At 40.1% G+C, this 24258-nt stretch overlaps 2 protein-coding genes across 5 annotated transcripts in view; one reads left to right on the top strand and one right to left on the bottom strand.

Annotated features, from left to right (window-relative positions):
- The window catches only part of sema5ba (sema domain, seven thrombospondin repeats (type 1 and type 1-like), transmembrane domain (TM) and short cytoplasmic domain, (semaphorin) 5Ba), a 146807-nt gene extending 145914 nt beyond the window's left edge, over positions 1-893 (bottom strand). The window contains exon 1 of one of the 3 annotated variants that reach the window (XM_046403888.1): positions 545-893. The gene's annotated coding sequence lies outside the window, so the exon portion shown is untranslated. The remainder of the gene's footprint in view (positions 1-544) is intronic. The other 2 variants (XM_046403887.1, XM_046403889.1) reach the window with 2 other exon arrangements.
- A 634-nt stretch (positions 894-1527) lies between these two features.
- Positions 1528-24258, top strand: part of pdia5 (protein disulfide isomerase family A, member 5) — a 53018-nt gene continuing 30287 nt past the window's right edge. For both annotated transcript variants that reach the window (XM_046403878.1, XM_046403879.1), the window contains exons 1-7: positions 1528-1740; positions 12017-12143; positions 14579-14666; positions 21256-21339; positions 21475-21520; positions 23135-23227; positions 24179-24239. In XM_046403878.1, coding sequence (XP_046259834.1) covers positions 1543-1740; positions 12017-12143; positions 14579-14666; positions 21256-21339; positions 21475-21520; positions 23135-23227; positions 24179-24239 — 697 coding nt within the window. In that variant the 5' untranslated portion in view covers positions 1528-1542. The remainder of the gene's footprint in view (positions 1741-12016; positions 12144-14578; positions 14667-21255; positions 21340-21474; positions 21521-23134; positions 23228-24178; positions 24240-24258) is intronic.

Raw genomic sequence — 24258 nt, 5'->3', positions numbered from 1 at the left:
GGCTGCTCCTGCAGCCCACAAATGCTCCTCTGATCCTGGGATGAAACGTGAGTGGAAAGTAAAACTGGCGCGGCATAAAGGAACTGCTAACTGCTCTGAATAACACATGCTAGTAAGGGACAAATCACCTAGTCTGAAACAGTCAAAGTGGGCAAAAGCGCAGAAAAGTGTTTCACATTTAGAATACAAAAACGCCACATCGCTGGAACCCTGCTCTGATGGAAAAAATGTCCAGAGAGAAGCGGACCCCACAGCATGGCTGGATAAAGCTTACGAGTAGCCATCCAGTTATGATGGAGGAGGATTTTCTTTATTCTATCTGAGCAGGTTACTCACGCTAAAACGGGCTGTTATGTTGATTTCGTCTACCAGTACAAAAACCCAGTACCTCAGACAAAGCTTCATCCATTTCGCCTGTAACAACAAATCTAAAGCGGGGTACAAGCTGGAAAACTGGTGCGCAAAACACCTAAAAAGTGCCCCTTTATCAGCCAATTCGGGTATTTTATCAACGAAAAGAAAGAAAAAGTGATTTCCCTTTTACCTTCGAAGGTGTTTGTATTCCTCAAGTTGATGACAAAGCCAGGCAGAGATGAGGAGAGAATCAGACTCGCACTCAGAGCAGTAGAGGCAGAAGAGAAACGGGTTCTGGTGTTGTGTCCTCAGCCGCTGTGTGCGTCACTCTCCGGGCGACCTGCAACCAAAAACTGCGCTCTCTCTCCTTGAGCGTCGGACGATACCACGGGCTGAAGAGGGACCGGGGTGGGTGGGGTGTGTGTGTGTCTGTGTGTGTATGAGGAAGGGGTGGGATGGAGGGGGGAGCAGTAAGCAGAGATTGGGTCGATTTGCAAGCGCAGTCGAAAGGAAGCAGGCATGGACAACCCCCCGGAGAGCTGGAAGAAGGTTCTGTGGAGTGTCGTAACAGCTGCTCCGTCCAGAGAAAGAGCAGGCAGTGTTTGAGCGTGAATCACAGCGTGGACCCGAGAGAGACTGAAGGGCTTGTGGGAAAGGTTTGCCCTGCATGTTGTTGTCTGGGACTCCACAGAACCTGCTGTGTGCCTGAGTGCGAATGTAACCTGGCAATAAAACTCCACTGGGCATCTGTGTGTTTTCTTAGCTGCTTTGCTGTTTTTGTCTAGAGTAGACAGTGAAACTCAAACAGTCATACACATACAAGTGATGGTTATACTCTGGTCCAGATGTGGGCTGAAGAAAGTAATATTAACCAAACTGCAGTATGCTACAAAACCGTAGTCATTCCTTTGCCTTTACGTTATATAGCCTTTTTGGCCCAGGCATTGCATTATTGGCAAACAACTACCATCAAATCAAATTTTCTAGAGGAACGGAAGTGATAAAGACTTAATTAAGAGCCATTCATTCACAAGCCAGTTTAGGCTACTAATTACCCTCTTGTGTAATTGATTGTTTTGCAAATGTGTGTGCATTATGCTGATAAAAACAAGATCGTGAATACTATAGTACTTGCACTCATTGCTATAAAAATAACATGAAATGGGTGTCTAGCTGGGCGAAGGCTTGATGGAGAAGGCAGGTGCAACACCTACCCACCGATTATTTCTCAAGACTACATTTCCCATAGAGACTTGCGCCGTGCCCAAGAATCCGTGGAAAACCGATTGCGCCTGCGTGTCCAGACGTGGCAACGGCATCATGGCCTCTCGGAACCGCTGCGGGAGTCGGATGAGAGGGGCGAAAATGTTCATGCTGGCGTTGCTGGTGAGTCCAACTAGCCTCCTCTCCGTGTCGTGTAAACTCTGACGGTTTTCTGTGACATTGCCGTAGGGTGTTTGTGTCCGTTTAAAAATTTAGGAGGAAAAAAATGTCCAAATCGCTCTTCATCGCGTCTCCTAGCCTGTCCGTGCAGGAGGTAAAGTTGACAGCCCTTGACTGAACTTGGGGCTCAGATTTAGTTAACTAGCCAGTACTAATGTGAACGGATTATGGATTTCGTGGAGCAGATAAAAGAAACACTACATTTGTTTATGTAACTGCCTATATATAGCAATTTTCTGACCAACCGTAGCTTGGGTACACGGGGTCCCCTCCCCTGGTTGTGTCTGAACCATAACTAATGTCCAGTGTATTAAAACTCAGGAGAACCAGACGTGAAGAGCCAGTCCACCTTTGTCTCTAGCGTACAGTGTTATGTTGATGGTTCTTCTGTATTTGGCGTCGCTTGGTGTTTATTTACATAGCCGAACAGAAGGCACAAAATTCCATCTGGTTAGCCACATGAGTTTGTAAAGGGAACTGAAGGTTCAAAACTTTTTGACTTGTGTTCAAGTGTTGGCCACTCATAGGTCGATAAAAGTTGGCTGCTTCATATCTGTGTATACCCGAAGTGCCCTTTGGAAGTAGTACAGTAAGTATCCTGCCATGTCATGTGACTGGACTCGGGTGGTTAGACTGCATAAACTAATCTTTACTGAATGAAAATTGTCGCACAGTATGGTTTAGTCCAGGGCTGCAACTGACCGTTATTTCATTTAATATCGATCAAATTTAATTAGTATAATGTTTATGCCATTAAATATCACAAAACAGTGAAAATTTCCATCACATGTTCCTGGAGTCCAAGGAAACCGTATTTAAAGTAATTCTCTAAATCCAGGGCTTGAAGTCGTCTTGATGTAAGTTATCGCATTCAGAACATCCTGTTTTCATTCATTTTTGTCAAAGGTAAGTGCTAATAAACAAATGTGCAAACAAGTAAAATGCCACCTTGGACCAATAAATCTATAAACTCACTCACTGAGCCATCTTACCTCCTTCTCATCTATGTTGAGTGTTGCATGCACAATAGGGACAAGCAAAGACATATAATATTATTTTATTCTTCTATTATATGTTACTTGTTACGTTCTATGTATGCACCAATGACCAAGACAAATTCCTAGTAATGTGAAACCTCTTCACTTACAATGGCAATAAAGTCTTTCTGATTCTGATTCTGAGTTAACTAAAATCTCTCTTGTATTTTGATAAACAGTAAAATAATAAAACAGTTTGTATAAGGGTAGATTAAAGTTGACTTTGGGTGTGTAGATTTCTGACCCACTTGTCACTGACTGGGCAAATAAAAAGAAAACATTAATCCTGAATTATGAAAGTTACACTGTTGTTGTGCAATGAGACAACGCAGACTTTTTCAATCATTTCTCAAAACTGCTTTGCAAAAAAAAGTGATAATATGACTTAACTGTATATATATGGAAAACAAAGGCTATGTGGAACTATAGGAGAACCAAATCTAAAAATCTAAAATGAAAATGGTGTGCAAATATATAAACTATACATGATTTGTAACAAGGGAGCTGCAACCTGCAGTTGACAGACTGGTTAAAGGGACTTTTATCAGTTTCTGCTCTATTGGAGCGCTAACTGTGTTTTATATCAGTGACATTTATGCAACTGTAGACCAATCTGCTTAATACCTTTTCTTGCTCTGCTTCCTGGTGAGCAGCAGCCTTTACAAATAAGGGTGGAGCATGGGTTTATATATACAGAGCACTCTGTGTTTGGACAGTGACGCTATTTGACATTTTGGCACCGTGTCACAGCTCACTGCATCTGTCATGAAATAATGACTACAAGGTTCAAATCCTGAGTCGATGCTTTACTGTTGCAGCGTTTTCATGCATAACAGATGTATGGTGTAGGAAATGTTGCCCTTTATATGCAATTTTAAGGCACCAAAATCAAACCAATAAATTGTTACATTTAATCAATGATTGCTGACATACTAAAGTTGCTTTAGTGTTGTGATCACCCACGACTAATCACCTGTGTTGTCTATGAGCAGGTGCATGTTTGGCGTGTGTGTATATGGTTGTAGAAGCTCGCACTGTGAGGTGTATGGAGGTGATTTAATTACACACTTACACACTTGACTTGACTTGCCCATAGCTGATAAACCCAAAATTCTGTCTGTTGCTTTGTCAGTGATATGATTTTTTTCAGTGCCTGCATAATCAATATCTGTGACCCTGGTTGCTTTGAGTGGCATTTTGTTTACTGATTCACACAGTAAACTGGATTAGCAGCCATATGTGTGTGTGAGGGGTGGCCTTTAAGAAGCTAAGACTAGTGGATGTTTTGATAAATGATCTATTGACTATTAATTTTTTCATCTCTGTCATGGGTGTAAGGAGCAAGTCGTAGTAGCAGTAAGGTTTACTGAATGTTAAAGTTATGAACAATAGCACATCTCACAGGAAATGAAATACTTTTCAGCTGACTGATATCTAGTCTAACTGTGTCAGTATGACGTCAAACAGATCTGCTTGCTTCTAACAGAAAATCCCAAACTTGTTAACAAGTACAAAGTATCAAATACTGCTTTAACCTGTGAGCTGCTGAGCCCACAGAAATGCAGTAATTGAGCCAATTTAAGACAATATCAACACTATGGATTACACATCACACAGAAACACAAGAAAGTCATATACTCAAACATCTTGCAGAATGAAACAACAAATACAGTTGCATTTGCAACTTATTGCATTGCACTTATTCATAAGGAATAAGTCAAGTGTCTTGCATTCATGCATCATGAACTTGCATTAGTCTAAATAAATGAAATCTTCAGTTCCTCAAAAATTGATCTGTTGTGTACAGTTGGTTACTGTTGTTTCAGTGCTTAACCTCATGTTTATATTACATTTCTGCAGACACATTTTGGTTGGTACCAAAAAAAGAGGTTGAGGTTGAGGGTAACCCATGGCAGAGGTTGGGTAGCATGTTTGTGGGCAGAGCCTCTCCCCTGACATCCATTGCTGATAGCTGAAATGTGATAGTTGTTAATGCTCCTAATTGATTGCTTCTCTGCTCAATTGAGAGCTAAGAGGCCTCTAAATCTGCGCAGTGTGAGTGTTAATAGATGCTGCTGATGTTGATTTCTTTACAGTGAGCCTGTCCACACACACCAACACACGCCTAACTGGCTCATTTAGTCTGACGAAACTCAAGGCAAGTGCTCGACAAACACTGGTGTAATTTTTGCTGATTCAGTACTGCCCCTAGAAGTGGATGCCATTTATTAGGCAGATTTGACACAGCAGATGGAGGGTGTGGGCTTGCAGGCAGGGACTGGGCACCTCCTGCTCGGTAAGAACTGCATTCTTTACAGGAATGTGACGTGATAAGGGAGGTCGATGCATAAAGCAATAATAGATTTCCTCTGAGTTTGTCCTGGACTGAGTTATATAATCACCAATTGCCGGATCAGTCTTGCAGTGATCACATACATGTTCGTGGTATGATTGATGATGAAAGGATTTCAGGTAACTTACAATTATGAGAATGGATTCTTTGTTTTTTAGAGGTCACACCTGGTGTGTGCCAGTTGACATTTAAGCTGTCATCTCATTGTGACTGCAATCAGAGAGCTGGCTGCTTTTCTGGCATTTGAACAGAGTCTAGATTTTGAGCACGGTTACAACACTGTAGATTTGACATGCTAATTTTCAGTTAACTCTAACGTTTAATGTTGTGAGCCATAACCCCATATATCATATTTGCTTAAGATGGATATGTAAACTCAAATATATAAGTATATATATATAAGCATAAGTATATAAACCCAAAGCCCTGTGATGAATTGGCAACCTGTCCAGGGTGCACCCCGCTGCTCGCCCAGTACCAGCTGGGATTGTCTCCAGCTCCCCCAGCCCTCCAAAGGATAAGCAGTCACAGATAATAGATGGATGTATACACCCAGTTTAGTACATAAAAAAGATGAAATGAATGCATTCTAATCTTGCAATGAATCCGCTTGCCACGAAGGTTACAACGTTAGGTTTTTCTTTAAACTGTTTTAGAGAGGTTGATGGCAACTTTGTGGCCATTTTAAAAGATGTAGTGTCACCACTGTTGTTGTGTCACCAGAGCCCGCTCACATGCGGTGGAATAATAGAAACATTATCCTTTGTTTCTTTAAAGTATTGTATTAAAATAATATTGCTGTTCTTTGCCTTGCTCATGAATAAGGATATTATCACTATCACTGTTCACATATTTATTCAGTGAGCATGTGATGTTGTCTAATTGAAATTGTGATTGCCAAAATCAAATCAGTAAAGAAAAATAATAATTACTCTTGGATTGAATCGCCAGTACAGAATCGTACTACCAATACAGTCGCAATTCTTGTATATTGAGGTTAAAAAGAGGCTTGTTGTTTTCTTTTTAAGCTTTGTTCTTCTTTCTCATTTAGTATTCCTCATGGCACCAGATACCTGTGTAAATGTGTGAAAATATTGTTTGTCTGTGCCGCACCAAATCATGCTACTCTGCTTGTGTCTCATCTCCATTGATCTGTTTGTGCGAATGAGGCTGCCCCCCTGACTGTAGTGTGTATTGAAGATGTAGTGATAATGGGGAAAAACAGCGTCGAGAAGGTACGAAGACACTGCCATTGTAATACCCTCTCACTGCGATGGCAGAGTGACTGAAGCCTCCGGAGCTGTTGTTGTACACGGCTCAGTGATTGGTATTCACTGAAGGCCGTTTCTTTCTATCTGTCACCTGCTAGCTGAGCTGGGGGGTGGGCAGAGGTCATTGAAGCAAATATGTTCTCAAGTTAACAGGTCTCACTACTGTATAACGTGTACGAAATCTAACTGAACAAAGAGCCGATCTATAAACCCTTTAATACAGCGGAGTTTAGTAAGCTGTTTGCATGTTTCAGCTCTTATGACAGTGAGATTATTTGGAGGTTATTACCCCAGACTAAGATATTGTTTAGTGTTAGCCTACTTTTGGTTGGAATGATATTAAAATAAATAAAGCAGTGCAGTTGTGGATTTGACTGAATAAGGAACAGAACAATAAATCATGAGGTGTGCATTATATATTCAGACTTTTTTTTCCTGGTGTTTTTGTCTTTTTATGGACACACAGAATGTCATGAGCCTCACTATGCAATCAGTGCCAATGATCTGAAAAGTGTTAAATCTTTAGTGCCCTCTTGTCACATTTTGTGTCATTAATTAGACTCCATAGTGACATTTCGTTTCCTGTTTTTAAGGCATGATGGGATGTCATATTGTAAGCAAGGCAACATGCTGTTTCCTAAAGCTGTGTTGTTTGCGTGTACACCATCAGTATCAAATGGTTGAAGATATATTACAACTCTGTTGAGGATTGAGACATAGAGCAAAATGACTTCCAGAAATTTTTGCATGTAAATTGTTTTCTTTAATTATTAAATTTATTTAATAACTAATAATTAATTATTGTTATTTATTTAAAAAATCAATACAGTATTTTCAAGAACCAATTTTGCAATTTTCTTCTACACTCCCTTTTTAATATGAGAATTTTTTCCATGTAATTTCACAAGAAAATTAATTCCTTTTAATTTATTTTTACCATTAATCAGAGAAATTAAGGACATCGCTTTGAGCTTATTAAATTTTAATGGCCATGTGGTATTTTTGAGTTCACATCACCAGACAGTAATTTGAAAAAATAGTTAATGTATTGTTGATAGAAAATAGTTATTAGTTACAACTTCATGTAAAATATTTATTTCAGATCATGTGCTGCTTACTGGTTGGAGCTGCATGTTGTGCTCCATTAGAGGAATTCTAATCTAATTCTGATTGTCTATCCACCAGGTCTTTATAATGGACCACAGTAGACTGGAGAGGGCATGATGGATTCAGCTCAAGAACAATATCCATATTCATGGATTTGGCATCCATTTCGTGATGGTAATGAGGGTCAGTTATTAGAAATTCAAGCAAAAAATGAATCACCATGCCTCGTTGCTGTACATTAAGATGCATATATGCTATCATTCCTGATTCTACTGTGCAAGTCAGCAGAAGTATGGGATGGGAGAAACTTAAATCCAAATATATCAAGTGTGCATGTGTCTTTTTTTTTGTTGAAGAGGGCACAATGGACTTTTTTTTTTTCCCCTTGAATCCTTAGAAACACACCTTCATTACCATCACTAAGTGAATGTTTAAATCCAGGAATATGCTCATTTTTTTCTTAAACTGAATCCATCATGCTTCTCCATCCTGAGCCACTGTGCAGGTTTCATGAATTACAAGAGCTTCAAGTGGAACAGAATGTACAACGAGGCCACAGAGCTGTTATGTATAAATAGCACTGATTGTGATTGTGTTGAACACTTATTCATCAGCAACAAAAATTTACTTTAAATTGATTTATTTTGCATTTTATTTCATTTAATCTCTGAAGTTTACTCTCTCTTAAATGTGAGCCAAAAAAAACAACAACTTTTCAAACATTTCAGAAGACTGTATTGTACAAATATTGTTCTGTGTATGTCTTGTTATGAATCCTGTTGTCTGTGCCAGAAAAAAACTGATGAAGTTGCATGTGAACTAAACAAGTGTTTTAAAACTGTTGTGATCTGATAAAACTGTAATCGCACTCTGCAGTTTATCATGACTTGCTCACATTTATCATTCACAGTTCAAGTTGAAAAATTGCCATTTGTTTTAGGAGGCGAGCATGAAAGTGAACTGGTAGCTCATCACAACTGTTTGTGTAATCATTTTAATTTTCATATCTTCTGAATGCACTCTGCATAACATTGATCTGCTGCATTCATGTTTTCTATTTTAGCTGCCTGTACCTCATTGTACTAAAACTCCATGTCAAATCGTCGGCACTGCAGTAATGCTGCTTCTGAATGGGCCTGTCACTTATGATGATTTGCGGGAAAACTGTCAGCAGAGTCTATTTATTTCTATTATTGTATGTCTGTCACTGAATAATGATGCATGCTTCAGTTGGTGGAAGAATCATGTCTTATCACTGCCATCAGCAGTGATGGCTTAAAGACAGCATCAGTGCAGATGCATTTCATGCCGCAGGAAGTGCCTAGAAATGTGTCCATTTGCACAATTTGTTCAAAAAAAACGAGTTTTACACATTTCTTCAAGCAATATTTTAATATTTAATATTTTATCCGTGTAACAGACCTTTTCTTGGCCACAAATCCTAATAAGGAAAATCTTTCTGAGGAGAATCAAACACTTTCTGCCTGAAAGGAAGCTCTGTAAAGCTTACAACTTGATAGTTCATGGAAGATGTCAGCTATATGCATGTTGGATTTTCCACGGTCATAATGGGTTTCCAAAGGCGAGCCAGAATAACACTAAAATATCCTCCTTCTCATACCATCCATAGAAACTTTTCAAAATGCTTGTCATAAGTCCAAAGCTCCTCTCAAGGAAGCATGAGTCTTTATTGGAGAAATAACAATACGTTGGAACATACTGAATGTGGAAGTTCCAGTGGTAGACAGTTACTGTTTGAGTGGTTTTAGATGATCTGTAATATTTTTTGCTGTGACTCTGGGTCGCCATCAGGTTCCTTTAGTAACTTCTGTGAATTGGCTAGAAAGCTTTTTCGCAGCCTCCTTTTAGGAGGTTAGTTTTTCATTCTGAAAATATTTTCAGTGCAGTATTCCTGTAAGCATCCTCATCCTCAACTCACTGTCCCTATATATTGGTGCCAGAATAAGTTGTTCATATGTAAATGTTGCGCTACGTTGTGTGTAAGACGTGGTTTCAGGTCAATGTAGTAAATATGTCAATATTTAGGGAGAGAGTAAGCAAGTGAGTAAGAATCCTGTTCATTTTGTACCATTTAATCTGTTTGGGCAGCCATCAACCATCACATTTCCTATCTCACTGGGATAAGTAAGACAGCCCGCCATCTCTTCTCATCTCTTGCTTATCTTGCCCCTGGCTCCTCGCTCTCCACTGAATGCCCACCTATACAGACAAGTATCACCTAGCCAGTTTCTAATTAGGTCACCCTTCACACTGTGGTTCACATAGGTCCCAAGCCAAATACTCTCACAATTTGGTTTCATCTTGTTTTCACATCAGCTTAATCTGACTCTTCCACTGTCCTCAAGTGACAAAGTGAAAACCAATCAATACGGGTAAAAATCAGAAAGACGAATAATTCTTCTCATATATGAAGTGCATATAGGAGACTGGGCACTTAAGTTGTCTGTTTAACCTTTTTTTCATTCCTTTAACTTCTATATGTGAATTTTGAAATGTATTGATATGCATAGTGTAGTGTCTTAAGATTCCCATCAGACTGTCCTCAGAAGAGCATCCAGTTGGGAATTAAAATTAGAAAATGAGCCTGACAGGTGCTTGTTTTCATTCCAGGTGATATCACTCATCAGGCAGGATCCACTGAGTGAACAGACGATGTTTGGTGTCTAATTTAGTTCTCTGTAGGCATAAAGGGAAGGCTTTTTAATGAATGGTGATGGCACAGAGATGATTAGAATGCATGGAATTAACTTCATATGGCTTGAGCGTAATCAGTCTTCTTTTTCGTTCCCTTAGTCCTCCTTGATTAAAGTGCAAGTGTCTCAATATGGGCTTTGTTTTTCATATTAGCTGTTTCACACAATTAGCCCAACTACTAGTGTTTGGAAAGTGATAGGAGCCATATGGACCTATCTGTTCTTAGTTTGAAACCATCTAAGACTTGTGCCATAGTAGCTGGAAAAAAATAAGTAATTATATACTGTAAAAGCATTGTTGAAGCTCTTGTATGGCTTTTCTGGTCAGTGTCAAGTTGAAACTGTTGATTTATTCATTGCAATTATGAGTCACAGCAAAGAGATAAGACAAACAACCAGAGCCGTCTGCCCCTGCTGCCACTTTGACATTCCGACTGAGAGTGCTAAAGACTACTGTATCTCTGGCTCTCTGCATCACACTGATTTCCCCTCTGTCAAACTGATACTGATGTATTTATTTGCCCCTAAAGGTTCATTACAACTAACACTATGAATTTGTTGGACAGAAGAAACAACCTACAGAAAGTTTGGTCTTGGAAAAATGTACAGGTTGTCCTCGGGATGATGCTAGAGTAAACTTCATAGTGTAAATAGAAACAGGTCACAGACTTGGGAGCATGAATGTCGCAGTAAATGTCATGAACACTTTTTTAGAAACAAGTACAGAGCACTTATTTCTTTACTGTGCATAGGACAGTAAAAGCTTTGAATCTTAAATATTTTACATATCTTTTACATTTCTTGTGTACACAGAAATATTATTAATCATCCTGTGGGGGCAATGAATAGGTAGAGTAAATACAAGCCTGGCCTCGAGTGCCATCTTTTGAGATACTATATAGAAAAAAGTATTCAAACACACCTTTTTACTGAATTCAGGTGTGGTATGGGGCTGTTTTTCAGGGGTTGGGCCCCTTACCTCCAGTGAAGGGAAATCTTAATGCTTCAGCATACCAAAACCTTTTGGACAATGCTATGCTTCCAACTTTGTGGCATCAGTTTGGTGAAGGCCCTTTTCTATTCCAGCATGACTGTGCCCCAGTGCACAAAGCAAAGTCCATAAAGACATGGCAGGATGAGTTTGGTCTGAAAGAACTTGACTGGCCCACACAAAGCCCTGACCTCAACCCCTTCCAACACCTTTGGGATGAACTGGAACGGAGATTGTGAGCCAGGCCTTTTTATCCAACATCAATGCCTGACCTCACAAATGCTCTACTGCATGAATGGGCAAAAATTCCATCAGAAACGGTCCTAGCCTTCCCAAAAGAGTGGAAACTGTTATAGCTGCGGGGGTGCCAACTCTAAAGTATATGTGTTCAGAATGGGATATTAAGATTCAAGATTCAAGAGTCTTTATTGTCATTATGTGAGCATAACGAAATTTTGTAGAGATTCTCGGCTTAAAGGCACATGTATAAATAGCACAAAATACTTAAAATGAACACTTAAGAAAAATATAAAGATATAAAACACAAGAAATAGGCAAAATAGGTTAAGTGCACTTAGTTCCAGTCTATGGTATATTAGTATTAGCATTATTAGTAAAATCCCTGTTGGTGTAATGGTCAAGTGTACCAATACCTTTGTCTATTGTACTTTTCCTTTGCTCTGTGTTGGTGTCATCACATGACTGTTTTGGTGAGCACTGGTGTTTGTGTTCATATGTTCCACCAGGTGTGGCTGCTGCCAGTGCTGGAGGCAGTGAAAGTTTCTCCCCTCATAGAGAAGGTCAGTGACCACAAAGACTTCAAGAAGCTGCTCAGGACGAGAACCAACGTTCTGGTGCTCTACACCAAGACAGGTCAGAAAAGACACTGATATTTTCTAGATACACAAAACAAAACATGTTGTTAAAGGAAATGATAACAGAGATGTTATGTTATTATGTATTTTCTCCTATGTGGCAGAATAAATGTATGGTTGAAATGTGTGATTGTGAATCCATTGTTCTGTCAAGGGAGAAGGCGGGGACAGCAGTCATGCCAGACAATCATAGTAATGGCTCATGGTCGATAATGCTTGTATTATCTCAATGACTCTCAGGCAGCTTGTCACTGTAGAGGTTGTTGTGGAGCACTGGAAAATGAATACCATTTGGTGTTACGTCTAATAACGGTGATATTTCATAGACAAACAGTATGTTAGCCAATATGTCAAACACCCTTTAATTCTACATTTTATGTTATTTTTTTCTAGACCAAAAATTGTTGTACCTTAATTTCCTGAAGAGCAAGGTATGCTTTTAGCACAGATGTCATTATGCCCTTATGCGAGTGCATCATTACATAAAATTAGAATCAATTCATTATGATCAGAGAAGGTGAGTGTGGCAGCTGCAGTCACCACTAAGTCACACCACGGCTGCATTCCAACAGCTAATGTTTTTTAAGGAATAGATTATTTGTGACAGCAGGAGAGATTGCATAAAGCACTTATGGTAGCTATGCATTAGTGCAGTTAATTGTCTTCATTGGTATGTTCTAGTTTTTGCTTGAATAATTGATAATTCTGTGATTGTACAACATTAAAACACCAAATTAATTTAAATTCCTTTGGTCACCCTTTGTAATGAGAGAGTGCAATCACTTTGCCCAAATCTGAATTCATTAATTTAAAAAAAATGACCCTTAATATCTCAAGATATAGTTAGAATTAATATTTTGTGCAGCTTTAGCCTGCAGCCAGAGAGTGGTCGTTAAATGGAAAATAAAACACTTTATGCAGTCAAAGACGGTTATAAAGCAGCATCTTCTTCCAACTGTTAGGGAACCCCTGATACATCCCAGTAGATTTAAATTCTGTTTTCATTAGCATACTTGCGAGAAGGAGAGGAATGCACACTGCGGGCTTGTAGAAGGAGCTGCTTGATATTACTAATTTCTCCATTCCAAATACCCTCCTATCCCTCAATAAGCAGCAGAGCAGGTTCAGAGCCCCACAGCTGCAGATTTATTTGTTTCATAATTCATGGCCCATATCAGCCTGTGTGAAGGCATTGGATAAGGCTTTCACGTATTGAGCAGTGGGTCTGATTGATCACCGGCTGCAACATCACACAGACAGACACCAAAGGTTCCCCTCCTCATGCAGGTTGTCTGCCACGCTCGTTTAATGTCCTCTTCACCATCCAATTATCTCACCGCTTCTGGCCACATCACATTCATTCCTCCTCTTGAGTAAAGGCAGGTTTGCCCTGTTCCTTACTCTCCAGCAGCCTCTGACCCTCTGCACTCAGTCACATCCCTGTGGAGTTTAGCTCAGCTCAGCTTAGTGCCCATAAAACTTTAACAATGAGCACATTAGAAAATCTACCCATCAGTATGTGCTTGCTTCCTGCACCATACATGGTAACAAACTGACACTGAATTACCAGATGATTTTGTTACCAACCTGGTGCAAGGTGAGACCCTGGGGAGTCATAACAGCACCCCCAAATCTAAATATAGCCTTTGCCTGGAGCGATGAAAGGAATTTTTCTTTTTATGCTGTGAATGAATAACATTTCGTGTGGAGGAGGTGTAAAAATGATATATTGTGTTACACAAGGACTAGAGTATTGCACTCAGTTTTCTTTGCTCACAGGAATTTTTGCTTGCCGTATCTGATGAAAATCAGTGATATTACGGCGTGTATTGTTGTAGCTGGTTCAGTTTATTACACGCTAGTTTCTCCTCTTTCCCAACAGAAAGCAAACCCCTCTGCTGAGCTGTAGTCCTCTCTCGGTAGATTGCGCAAGCTTCCAGTGGTCATGAACTCTCACATTGTCCTTGAATGAGCTCACACTTGATGTTCATCATGTCTCAGAATATGATAGTAAGCAGCATGCAGCAGGTACAAACTGGAGTTTGCCAGAACATACCTGCTGTGTTTGCTCCATTTTGCTGGATAGTTGGTCTGCTTCAGCAGACTCTTTGTGTCACCATATAATCCTCCCATCCCCTGCTTAGTCACACTATTGTAAGATGTTGAAAGCTGATGTAACTTAAACCCCCTCCCTAAACCATCCAGTGAAAGGTATTAGAAAACCTTTTTCCATCACTCCTCTATCCCAAACTCAGTGATCTCTTTATTTGGTGCTTGGTTCTTTAGTAAGACACTGAGATCCACTGTAACTCAATTCCTCTTCGCTGCGTTTGACGTGACAGTGTCCTCTGTGTCCCCAGGCTCTGGGATGTAGTGAGCTATTGAACGGTGTTGGTAACAAGACTGACTGTGGTTTATTCTCTGTGTCTGTAGCTGCATCAGGGGACTCCCACCTGAAACTGCTATCAGATGTGGCCCAGACAGTGAAGGGCCAAGGGACTATTGCCTGGGTCAACTGTGGGTAAGTAATGGGAAGAAGGCTCATTGTCGGACTTCTTTTCCCCAATCACATCCATTGACTCCCTGTCTCTTTTGACATTACTTCTTCTTTTGTCCAAGAAATTTTCTGACAGCTGTTGTAAAGCCAGAGCAATTTACTTCTCCTCAGAATGTCTCTGCTGCCATCCATCTGCACAATTTATGACTTTTCCACCAGGGTGTAAAGGACCTTGTTTTACTGGTGCTATTATACAAGCACAATTTGACAGGAGGCCACTCACTTATTAGAGCTATTGAAGCTTTTGGTCTAATGTGTTACTATCTCTTTTATACTATTCCTGTTCTCTAATTTTCTGGGTTTTCATAGTGTAAATGAGTGATAATGAAGACACTCGCTTAATGCTGTGTCATTTCTCTGCTTAATAACACAATGATGCTTTGTTGTTCTTTGTTAAAGTTTCTTTATCTTGCTGTTTATGTCGATATGTGGTTTTATGCCTCCCATCAGGAGAGCTTTGTGTGTTGCATCACTCAGTAGATATCAGTCATCTTTGCAGTGCTGAAATGATTTCTCAGTCAATCTACTGGTCGATTCCAGAGCTGTGTATCATGTAATTATTTTTGATACAGTTTTGTTAACACCAAAACAATGCTTTTTTGATAAATATAAGCATGTTGTGCGCCATAAAATCTTTTTTCATTTAACAAAACATCTCTTTTGTAAGTGTTGTCAGAAACTATAGAAACTCAGAAACACAAAAACTATACTAGAATCCCTCTTAAATAAGTCTAAAATTGGCAGAATAATTGGTTAGATAAGTACTTCTCAGATCAAAGACTAAGTTAATAAGATTAAGGATCTCAACATACATTTGTTGCCAACTTTAAATACTTGATACAAGGGTGGAAGTGATTAGTTGATTGAGAAAAAAATTCATTGGCACCTATTTTGATAATCTACAGATCATTTATATTCCATTTTACAGCAAAAGCCAAGGTTTAATAAATGTGTTTTCTATTTAATGTCCTGTAAAATCGATTAAACACATTGACCATTAGGAAATTTTTGTGCCAAAAAAGGGCCATATTTTCTGACATTTTATACACCAAACCTTCACTCGGGTCATTATTAATGAAAAAGGATGAAAAGGATAATCAACAATAAATAAGCATGTCTGTTCTGCTATTTAATATGTTTTTTGACCAGCACATATTCAGTGAAATTAAAATATTAATCATTAGTTGCAATTCTAAGAAAATTATATAAATATAAAAATGAAAATATAAAAGAAAGAAATGTTTTAAATATTTGTTTTATTATTTACATATGCACATTTTCTCCTCAATGCCAGAAAAATACATATGTTATCTGTCTCTCTGGAGCACATCTATCACCAGCCCACACTGTGGAAATGTTTACATTAAGTGAATGCACGATACTCCCAAGACACCAGCAAGAATTGTTTTCTCTGAGCACAGCTAGCTTTGCTCCCTAGTGATCTGACTTTGGCTTGTTGTTCTTCATGCTTTTCCTGGTGTTCAGTTCCACTTACTTTATTTCATTGTTTTTTATACCTGTCAACCCATCAACTGCAACCCATCATCTTCTTCTCCAGAGAGGAAAGAGTGTATCGTAAAACAGGAAACAGGCAGTAACTCCACTTTGACGCCTAGTGCTCATTGCAGCATTCACAATCTCTCTCAGGCTTATCTGAGATTGAAGACCAGACAGACGGGAAGGAAGAGACCCTAAACTCAAAACCGTTTCAAGCCACCGTCTGAACAGTGTCCACGTTTTTCTTTAAACACCCTCCATGATACGTGTCCTTCTTTATTGTCAACTTTTGACTCAGTTACCTTTTCTTGGTCTGTGAAAATATGGTATCTAATGTTAAGCAGAAATTTATACTGGGCCAGATTCCTGCCAGGGGAGCTAGAGCGAGCTGGGTTCATCACTGCAGGACACATGAATCTGCTGCCAGGCTCTGTAGCGAAGCATTGTGCTATTTGGCATATTTCTCCACCATCTCAAATGGGCCGGTTCCAAATCGAAGCTCCAGCTGCGAGCTCATGGTGGACTGAGAGGAGAGAAAGTAGAGCTCATGTCACAGCGTGAGAACAGTCAGCCCTGCCAAGGAAGAGAGCCACCAAGGCCAGAATGACACACTTTGAACAGATGACAGGGACCTGAGTGTTGGCCAACAGAGATCCACCAGAGGGATGGATGATCTCATACAGGAAGGGAGAGCAGGACTGTGCTGCCCTGCTCCCACTCTTCAGGGAATTTAGAATAGACGAGAACATAGTAAGAAACATGTCTTGTCTGGATCAATGGGAGTAACACAGCGCAAACAAGCACAGCACGGATTAGGATTTGTGTTTTGGTTTAGAGCAATAATTAAATGGCATGCAGGGCTTCATCCTCTTTGCATGATGAATCCGTTATTAATCCTTTACAAAAGGGACTCTGTTGACTTTGGCCTAATGCAAAGTTTTGGCCCAAACTTTTTTTTACATTATTGATTCTTCAGTGTGAAAGGTGTACCTTTCTCAGTCACCTTCTGGTGTCAAGTATTCTTAGTTGAGTATTTCTAACCAAATAATGCATCACAAAAACGGAAAACAAGGTACGCCATCACTCTTATAATATAGACTTTATTTCATTGGGCCGCCCAGGTATATTAATGTCTACCTAAGGGTGCTATTTGATGTCCCTTTTCAGTATCCAGGAGAGTGTGCCATCTATAATCGATTAACTACTGAACAGTCTCACCTCACTCTACACCTCCCCTTTACTGACAGTTGCACATACTCTGCAGAGAAATGGAGAGAGAGGGAGAGAGAGAGAGGGGGTAAGATGCTCTCTGGTATTACGTCTCTCCTGAAAATGTGGTGTGACCTCTCCTGTTTAATGTAGGCCTACTTGCACCGTTGTTTTTTAAGCTCATAAGTGCACCTGGTTGCTGCAGTGTCATTTGGCACCACTTTGCTTTTGATCATTTCAATAGGCTACACCATTAACAACAAGCCTCCTCCACATGCAGCTCATCTGCTGCTGTGAAAAGTGAATCGTTGGGCAACCAGAGGTATTGGTGCGTGTGTGATCAAAGTAATTCGTGAGTAAAGACTAAAATCCATCCATCCATTTTCTATACCGCTTGTCCGTCAGGGTCGCGGGGGGGCTGGAGCCTATCCCAGCTGACTACGGGCGAGAGGCGGGGTACACCCTGGACTGGTCGCCAGTCAATCGCAGGGCCAACACACAAAGACAAACAACCACACACTCTCACACTCACACCTAGGGGCAATTTAGAGTAGCCAATTAACCTAATGTGCATGTTTTTGGTATTGTGGGAGGAAGCCGGAGAACCCGGAGAAAACCCACGCAGGCACAGGGAGAATGCTATGAGGCGACAGTGCTAACCACTGCACCACCGTGCCGCCCTAAAGACTAAAATGAGATAGATAAATATGAATTAAAGGGGTAAAATAAGAAATACAAACCGTAAACCAGAAATCCCCCCCACACACACACTCTCTGAGAAACGAAACTTGATCATTGAGACAATCCAATGAGTTAAAAGTGAGTACAACCCAAATGAAAGTAAAAAAAAACTGGCGAAAACGGACTATTTGGGTCGTAATTTACTGATTTTATATAATTCCTTTCCCAGATAATTTTGGTTAATGTGGAGATCTGTCATTTGAGTGATTATTTCTTTGACCATCCAACTTCTTTTAATGTCATTGCCACATTCTCAGATTTGTGAAGCTAACCTGGTGAATATAAGGTCATCATAACTGCTAGCAGCAGTGGTCAGAGCTGCCCATGCAAGACCTAATTTCTAATGTATATAGTTATCATTTAACTCATTTCCTATATATTCAGTGAATCAGCAGCATGTGAACTTAACTGCTGACAAGCATATGATGTATAAACCCAAGGGGTACAAGGCTATACCGCACCTCTTTGAACTCTAGGAATCAGAACTTGTTGCTTTTATTCAAAAGGAAGTTTTGATCGAAACACACTTGATTATTATGGCCCAGTTTAGTGACTTCTTCTTCCTTTGTGATGAATAATGCTTTCTTTCTCTGCCATCACTTCGCTGTCTTCTGTAAACACTGAGTCTTAATCTTAACATTAAATGATTGGACAATAGTTTTTCTTGGCATCTACTGCGCTCTTGTGTTCTATCTCCTCACCACATGTTTCACGGCAACTTCTAACCTCTCTTCATGCTTCTCCCCCAACTCAGCCACTGCTCATACCTTCAGAGCCATAGACCTCCTGCCCACTGCAGCGTCAGAGCCTCAGTGCTGACGCAGCGAGATGAATGCACAGCAGCTGTGCTCATCCGGTGGACGGGCCTCTGATGAAATGCCATTCATTGCCTTTGTTCTTTCTGTACTGAACATTAGCTAGTGAATCATTTGAACTTCTCTGGACTGCTGCTTGTTCTGTGATTGACGAGTACCACTGACTCATTGGTGGATTCACAGAAACGTAATGACATGCAGGCATTTATCTCTGAGTCAGCTTTACTGTATATGTTCAACCAAATGAGTAAGAGGCTGAAAGCCATTGTTGCACTGGTCTGTACCTGGTGTGTGGCCTATTCACATTTCTCCAAAAAGTCCCAGTTCACAATACCTTGGGGTATTGCATGCCAGCATCAGAATTTGGAGGTGCTGATTCTCATCCCAGCCACTTCACACTTGGCTGCAAACCTCCCCAGTGCATGCTGAAGGTCCTGGCTCGAAGAAGCCAACAGGACAACATCATCCACAAAAAGCAGAGATGAAATCCTGTAGTTCCCGAGCTGGACAAGAAAAGGAAAAGGGCAGCCCTGCCGGAAGCCAACATGCATTGGGAACAGGTCTGACTTACTGCCGGCGATGCGAACCAGACTCCTGCTCCGGGAGTACAGAGACCTCACAGCCAAAGAGCCCAGACCCCATACTCCTGGAGCACCTCCCACAGAATACCTGTTGATTACTTCATTTTATTTTATATTGTAAAAAATTAAGTTGATTACTTAATTTTTTTAAGTTAATGTCAGAAAAATGGAAATGTTCATTTCTTGATAAATGAAGTAAATGCTAATATTTAGCAAATGACCAGGATATTAGCAAGTGTCTTGTATACACTAAAGGATTTCAGACACTCTGCAATCAGTCAGTGCATTGTTTCCTGTTTTAGATGCGAGTGTTCAAGGCTGACGGTCTTCAGGATTCATTTCACTTTGTCAATTTACTTAACACATTTGTGCAAGGTCATAATGCATCTTGACAACAAAAATCTTGTTGAAATAAAATCTACGTTGATGAGGGATCCTTGACTACTTTTCACATTTGGGGTCTCTTTGCCTTCGTCATTTGCTTCAGCCTTTCAAGTTCAGTTGCCAGCAGCAGACTGGTTTTGAGTCGGATGACTGCGCGACGTCTCCAGATACATGTCGAGGTCACATCTGCTCCTGGTGTGCCCCAGCCGGTGCCATCTGCCTTCATGAGTCAGCAGACTATGGAACTAAGCACACATTCATTACCTGAACATGCAAACTTGCTCTTCTTCGTCTAAAGCAAAACTACAATGAACATGTATTTGGCTGCCTGTGGGTCTTTGGGCCATAATTGCTTTGAATTTGTTAGCATCAGGGCTTCTCTCCAGCAAAGGTCTCTCAGTATTTCTCTCTCTCTTTAAATGAATGCTTATTTTCCCTGCTCTTTATTACAGAGGAGGAAAAGCGCTTTGTGCCACTGATCATGCCTTGCTGTAACAAGTGTGCGTAGGTGGCTAGATGCATATTGATTTACTTTACAGCTTTGGCCTTTTTTCAATTACAGAAATAAGCTTTTATTCATTTTATACATTGTTAGATTTTACACAATTTCTGTATACTGCCACGCTGTACAGTATAGCTTGTAATCAGCACTGCATTCCCCTTGCAGATGTTTTTGTCTGCATACCGGAGAAACTAATAAGTGGAGCAGGCATGTGATTACACTGATGTGATGAAATGTTAATACAGTTATGTCTGCATGCAGTATCTTCTCTAGTTTTAATTCAGTTCATTGCAGCTTTATTAGAGAGACATTGTGGTCATTATGTTGGCAAAGCATATTCTTAAACAGAATAAAAAGTACATAATTCAATCAGTGAATAATGACGGCAGTACATGGGATTCCAAAAGCACTTAACGAACAGAAAGATCATTCTCTGTATTATTCTATGAAGAAAAGATGAAAAGATGCTGAGACAGGTGATAAGATTTAGACAGATGTGTTCTCCCACCAGTTCTGTCACATCAATGGTTTCACGAAAGAGAGTTGAAATAAGCTGTTTTATTGAAAGGGAAGGAAAGACTGGATTACATCCTGAAGTTCTCAATGATAACCATTCAGATTTTGATTAAATACAGGGTTATTTGAACCTGCTTCTGAAGTAATGGATAAGTAGAATAATTTGCGTCATAGATGTTGTCCAATTCAATTATCGTACAATTTTGGTACATGTTCCACATCACTTCAAAATTAGACCTTTTTTTGTATTTTAATCTATCTCTCTCTCTTCCCCTCTCTCTCTCACTCTCTCTCTCTCTCTCTCTCAGCGACTCAGAGGGCCGTAAGCTCTGTAAGAAAGTGAAGGTGGACCCGAGCTCCAAACATGGAGGAGCGGAGCTGCTGCATTACAAGTGAGTAACCAGAAACTCAGCTGGCTGTCAGACACTTTTCCACACCTCAGTGCTTTCTGGAACATAATGTTGCGTTGCATGTTGTTCACCATTTACTCCTGGTGTTGTGAGCGCTGTGCCTGGTGTGTCTTGCAGAGATGGGACGTTTCACACAGAGTACAACAGGCCTGCTACCTTCAAGGTGAGTGCACAGCAGAAATTCTGTATTCTTTACATGAGCTTTCAGCTCAAACCCAGCAACATATCATGCTTCCCTCTAGAGCCCAGTGTATCTGTGTTCATTTAATTTTCATTTAGTCAGATAAGAGCAACTTCATGTGGCCTGTTCTATTAAGATTGTGAAAACAATTTAGTGGAAATATATAAATGTGATTTCTCTGACTAATATTGAGATTGTAGTAGGAAAAAAGCATGTCATATAAATTAAAAAATAATTTTCCATAAATTCATCTCTAGGCCTGTATTGATAATCTTCATAGTTTGTACCAAGTGACATAATGTCTTGTTTCTACACGTAGTCAGTGCGTAGTCTGTGGATTATTTGTTGTTTAACTTACCTCTGCTTTCTTTTTCAACTAGTCGGTTGATGAGAAGTCTTATTTCAAGTAACCTTGCTTGGTTTTCTAGGGAAGAATACTTATTTATTGAGCTTTGCAGCGAGTTTCAGTTCACAGTTTTTGTTCCCTCTCTTGCTCTCGAAGCCTATTTTTTGGCCATAGCAACAGCTGTTTTCAATGAAAAACTCTTAAAACCCCAGTGTACACTACCTGCTCTGCATGAAACAGCAGGCCATATTGGCGAGTAGCTGATCAACACAGCGCAGCATTTAGCAGCTAAAGCGACAGACGTTTCCCTCAGGAGAATGTAGAGGAAAAAAAAAGAGTTAGAAGAAAGGGAATACTGGACTTAAATTTATCAGGTGGCCAGAAACACAACTCAAACAAGTTATGATATTGCTCTGTAACTACTGAATATCTAAATAAGCACCTGTTTGTGCAACTTTTCTCTGGAACAGGTACAGACGCAAAGATTCAGAAAGCATTAATAACACACAACACAACGGATTTTACTGTACAGCTTGGCCAACTTACTGTAATTAAATGCATCTCACTAAACTTCCTGACTGCAGCGTGTGCAGTGATCCTTCCTTCCAACTAAAACGTTTCCCTCTTCAAACACAGAATCGCAGGTCTTGGGATTTGGAAGTTTTCAGTTGTGATTTAGATAGAAAAAGTGTAACATGTGGCAGCCATTGCTACTTTGCTTTTGAGCTAATTATTCTTCTTGCTTGTGTTTTGCCCACATTTCTTTTGCTGACAGATGGAACGGCCTCTAAAACAGTAACACGCCAAAAGTTTCAGTGTAAACCATTACCAAGTAATCCTGATAACAGCATTATGATCATTAAATATTGCGCTCATGTCCACACTGTCATTTTTATAGCGCTGGTAAATGACATATTTCCTGCTGTTGTCTTCGCAGACATATGGTTGATTATATTTACAGGGAGCTTTACCAAGCCCTTTACCAGACTCTCAAAGGTATAGAAATAGCTTTTTACACCTCTTGGATGCACAAACATGATGGTCTATATGAGCTTCCGCCTGGCATAGCCTACAGAGTTGCTTGCTCTAAATTTGGTGCAACTTCTGTGACTCGCAAGTAAATCATCACCAGTCACTCTGTTGTTTACAGGATAATTCTGTGCCAGTGAAAAGTTGTTGCATGAGCTCAGTGTTGCCTTTGTTCGGACACACACTTATTCATCTTTCATTTCTGTTTTTCCTACACTCAGTCCATGGTAGCATTCTTAAAGGACCCTTCAGGACCCCCACTGTGGGAGGAGAACCCTGAGGCAAAAGACGTTGTCCACCTTGAGACAGAAAAAGTAAGTAGTGACCTTCACAACCTTAGGAGCTTTGGGTAAATTCCAAAGAAGTTTTAGCTGCATTTTTAATTCAAGACATCCAATTAAATGTTGACTTACAGTTAGTGTGATTACAAGACACTGAGGAAGCAGTTAATGTGATGCAGAGTCCACCTCTCATCTCCTGTCTTGTTGGGGTTTTGATCAGCTTTTGAAGTTGACACAGCAATGTCTCCACCTCCACCTGCAACACTAAACCCCATACATAAAAGCGGCATATCAGGGCCTTATCATCAAAGAGTTGCCCCCTGTAGTTCGCAGAGTCTACAAACACAACCTGGAAAAAGAAAAAAAAACATTTCCATACAGCTCCCATCCAGCCGGGTCAGATGGCACTTTTATCAAAAAAAAAACCAAACAGCACATCCACCCACAACCTGACAAGCTCAGACACTGTAGATGTATGCAGCATTTTGAAAGGCCTTTGATTTAATGAACAGCAGTGCTGTCGGTGTTTGCCTGGAGGCTTGTTGAAGGTGTCAACAAAAGATTGTGCTGAATGTGTTATTTTAGGAAGTAGCTGAGCTCATGAAGGTGATGGTGAGAAAGAGAGGTATCGGGCCTGATCTGCTGGTGTCCAAAGAAGAAAGTCCTTTTTTCTGCCTTTGCTGATGTGATGACTCTGTGTAATATACACAGCCTAATAACCTGCTGAAAAAGCAAAGATGATCTCGCACTTAGTTATTTTAAAGCTCTGTGTGTCCAACAGTGAAATGCTTTGAAAAATCTACCCTGGAGGAATCAAGATGTTGTATGTGATCACTGACTTTAAGCTTTAGTCAAAATTAATGAAGTTTTTCTTGGACAAATTTGACACTTTCAGCTTTTTGTAGACTATACATATCTTTTGTTTATAGTGACTAAAGCTTCTTAATCACTTCTCCTCCGTCCTACACTCTCACTCTTTCTAAGGACTTCAGAAAGCTGCTCAAGAAAGAGGAGAGGCCTGTCCTCATGATGTTCTACGCTCCCTGTAAGTCTTTTCACTTTCA

The sequence above is a fragment of the Scatophagus argus genome, chromosome 11 (assembly GCF_020382885.2).
Source record: "Scatophagus argus isolate fScaArg1 chromosome 11, fScaArg1.pri, whole genome shotgun sequence".
Classification (NCBI taxonomy): Eukaryota; Metazoa; Chordata; class Actinopteri; family Scatophagidae; genus Scatophagus; species Scatophagus argus.
This window is presented reverse-complemented; position numbering and strand designations above follow the sequence as displayed.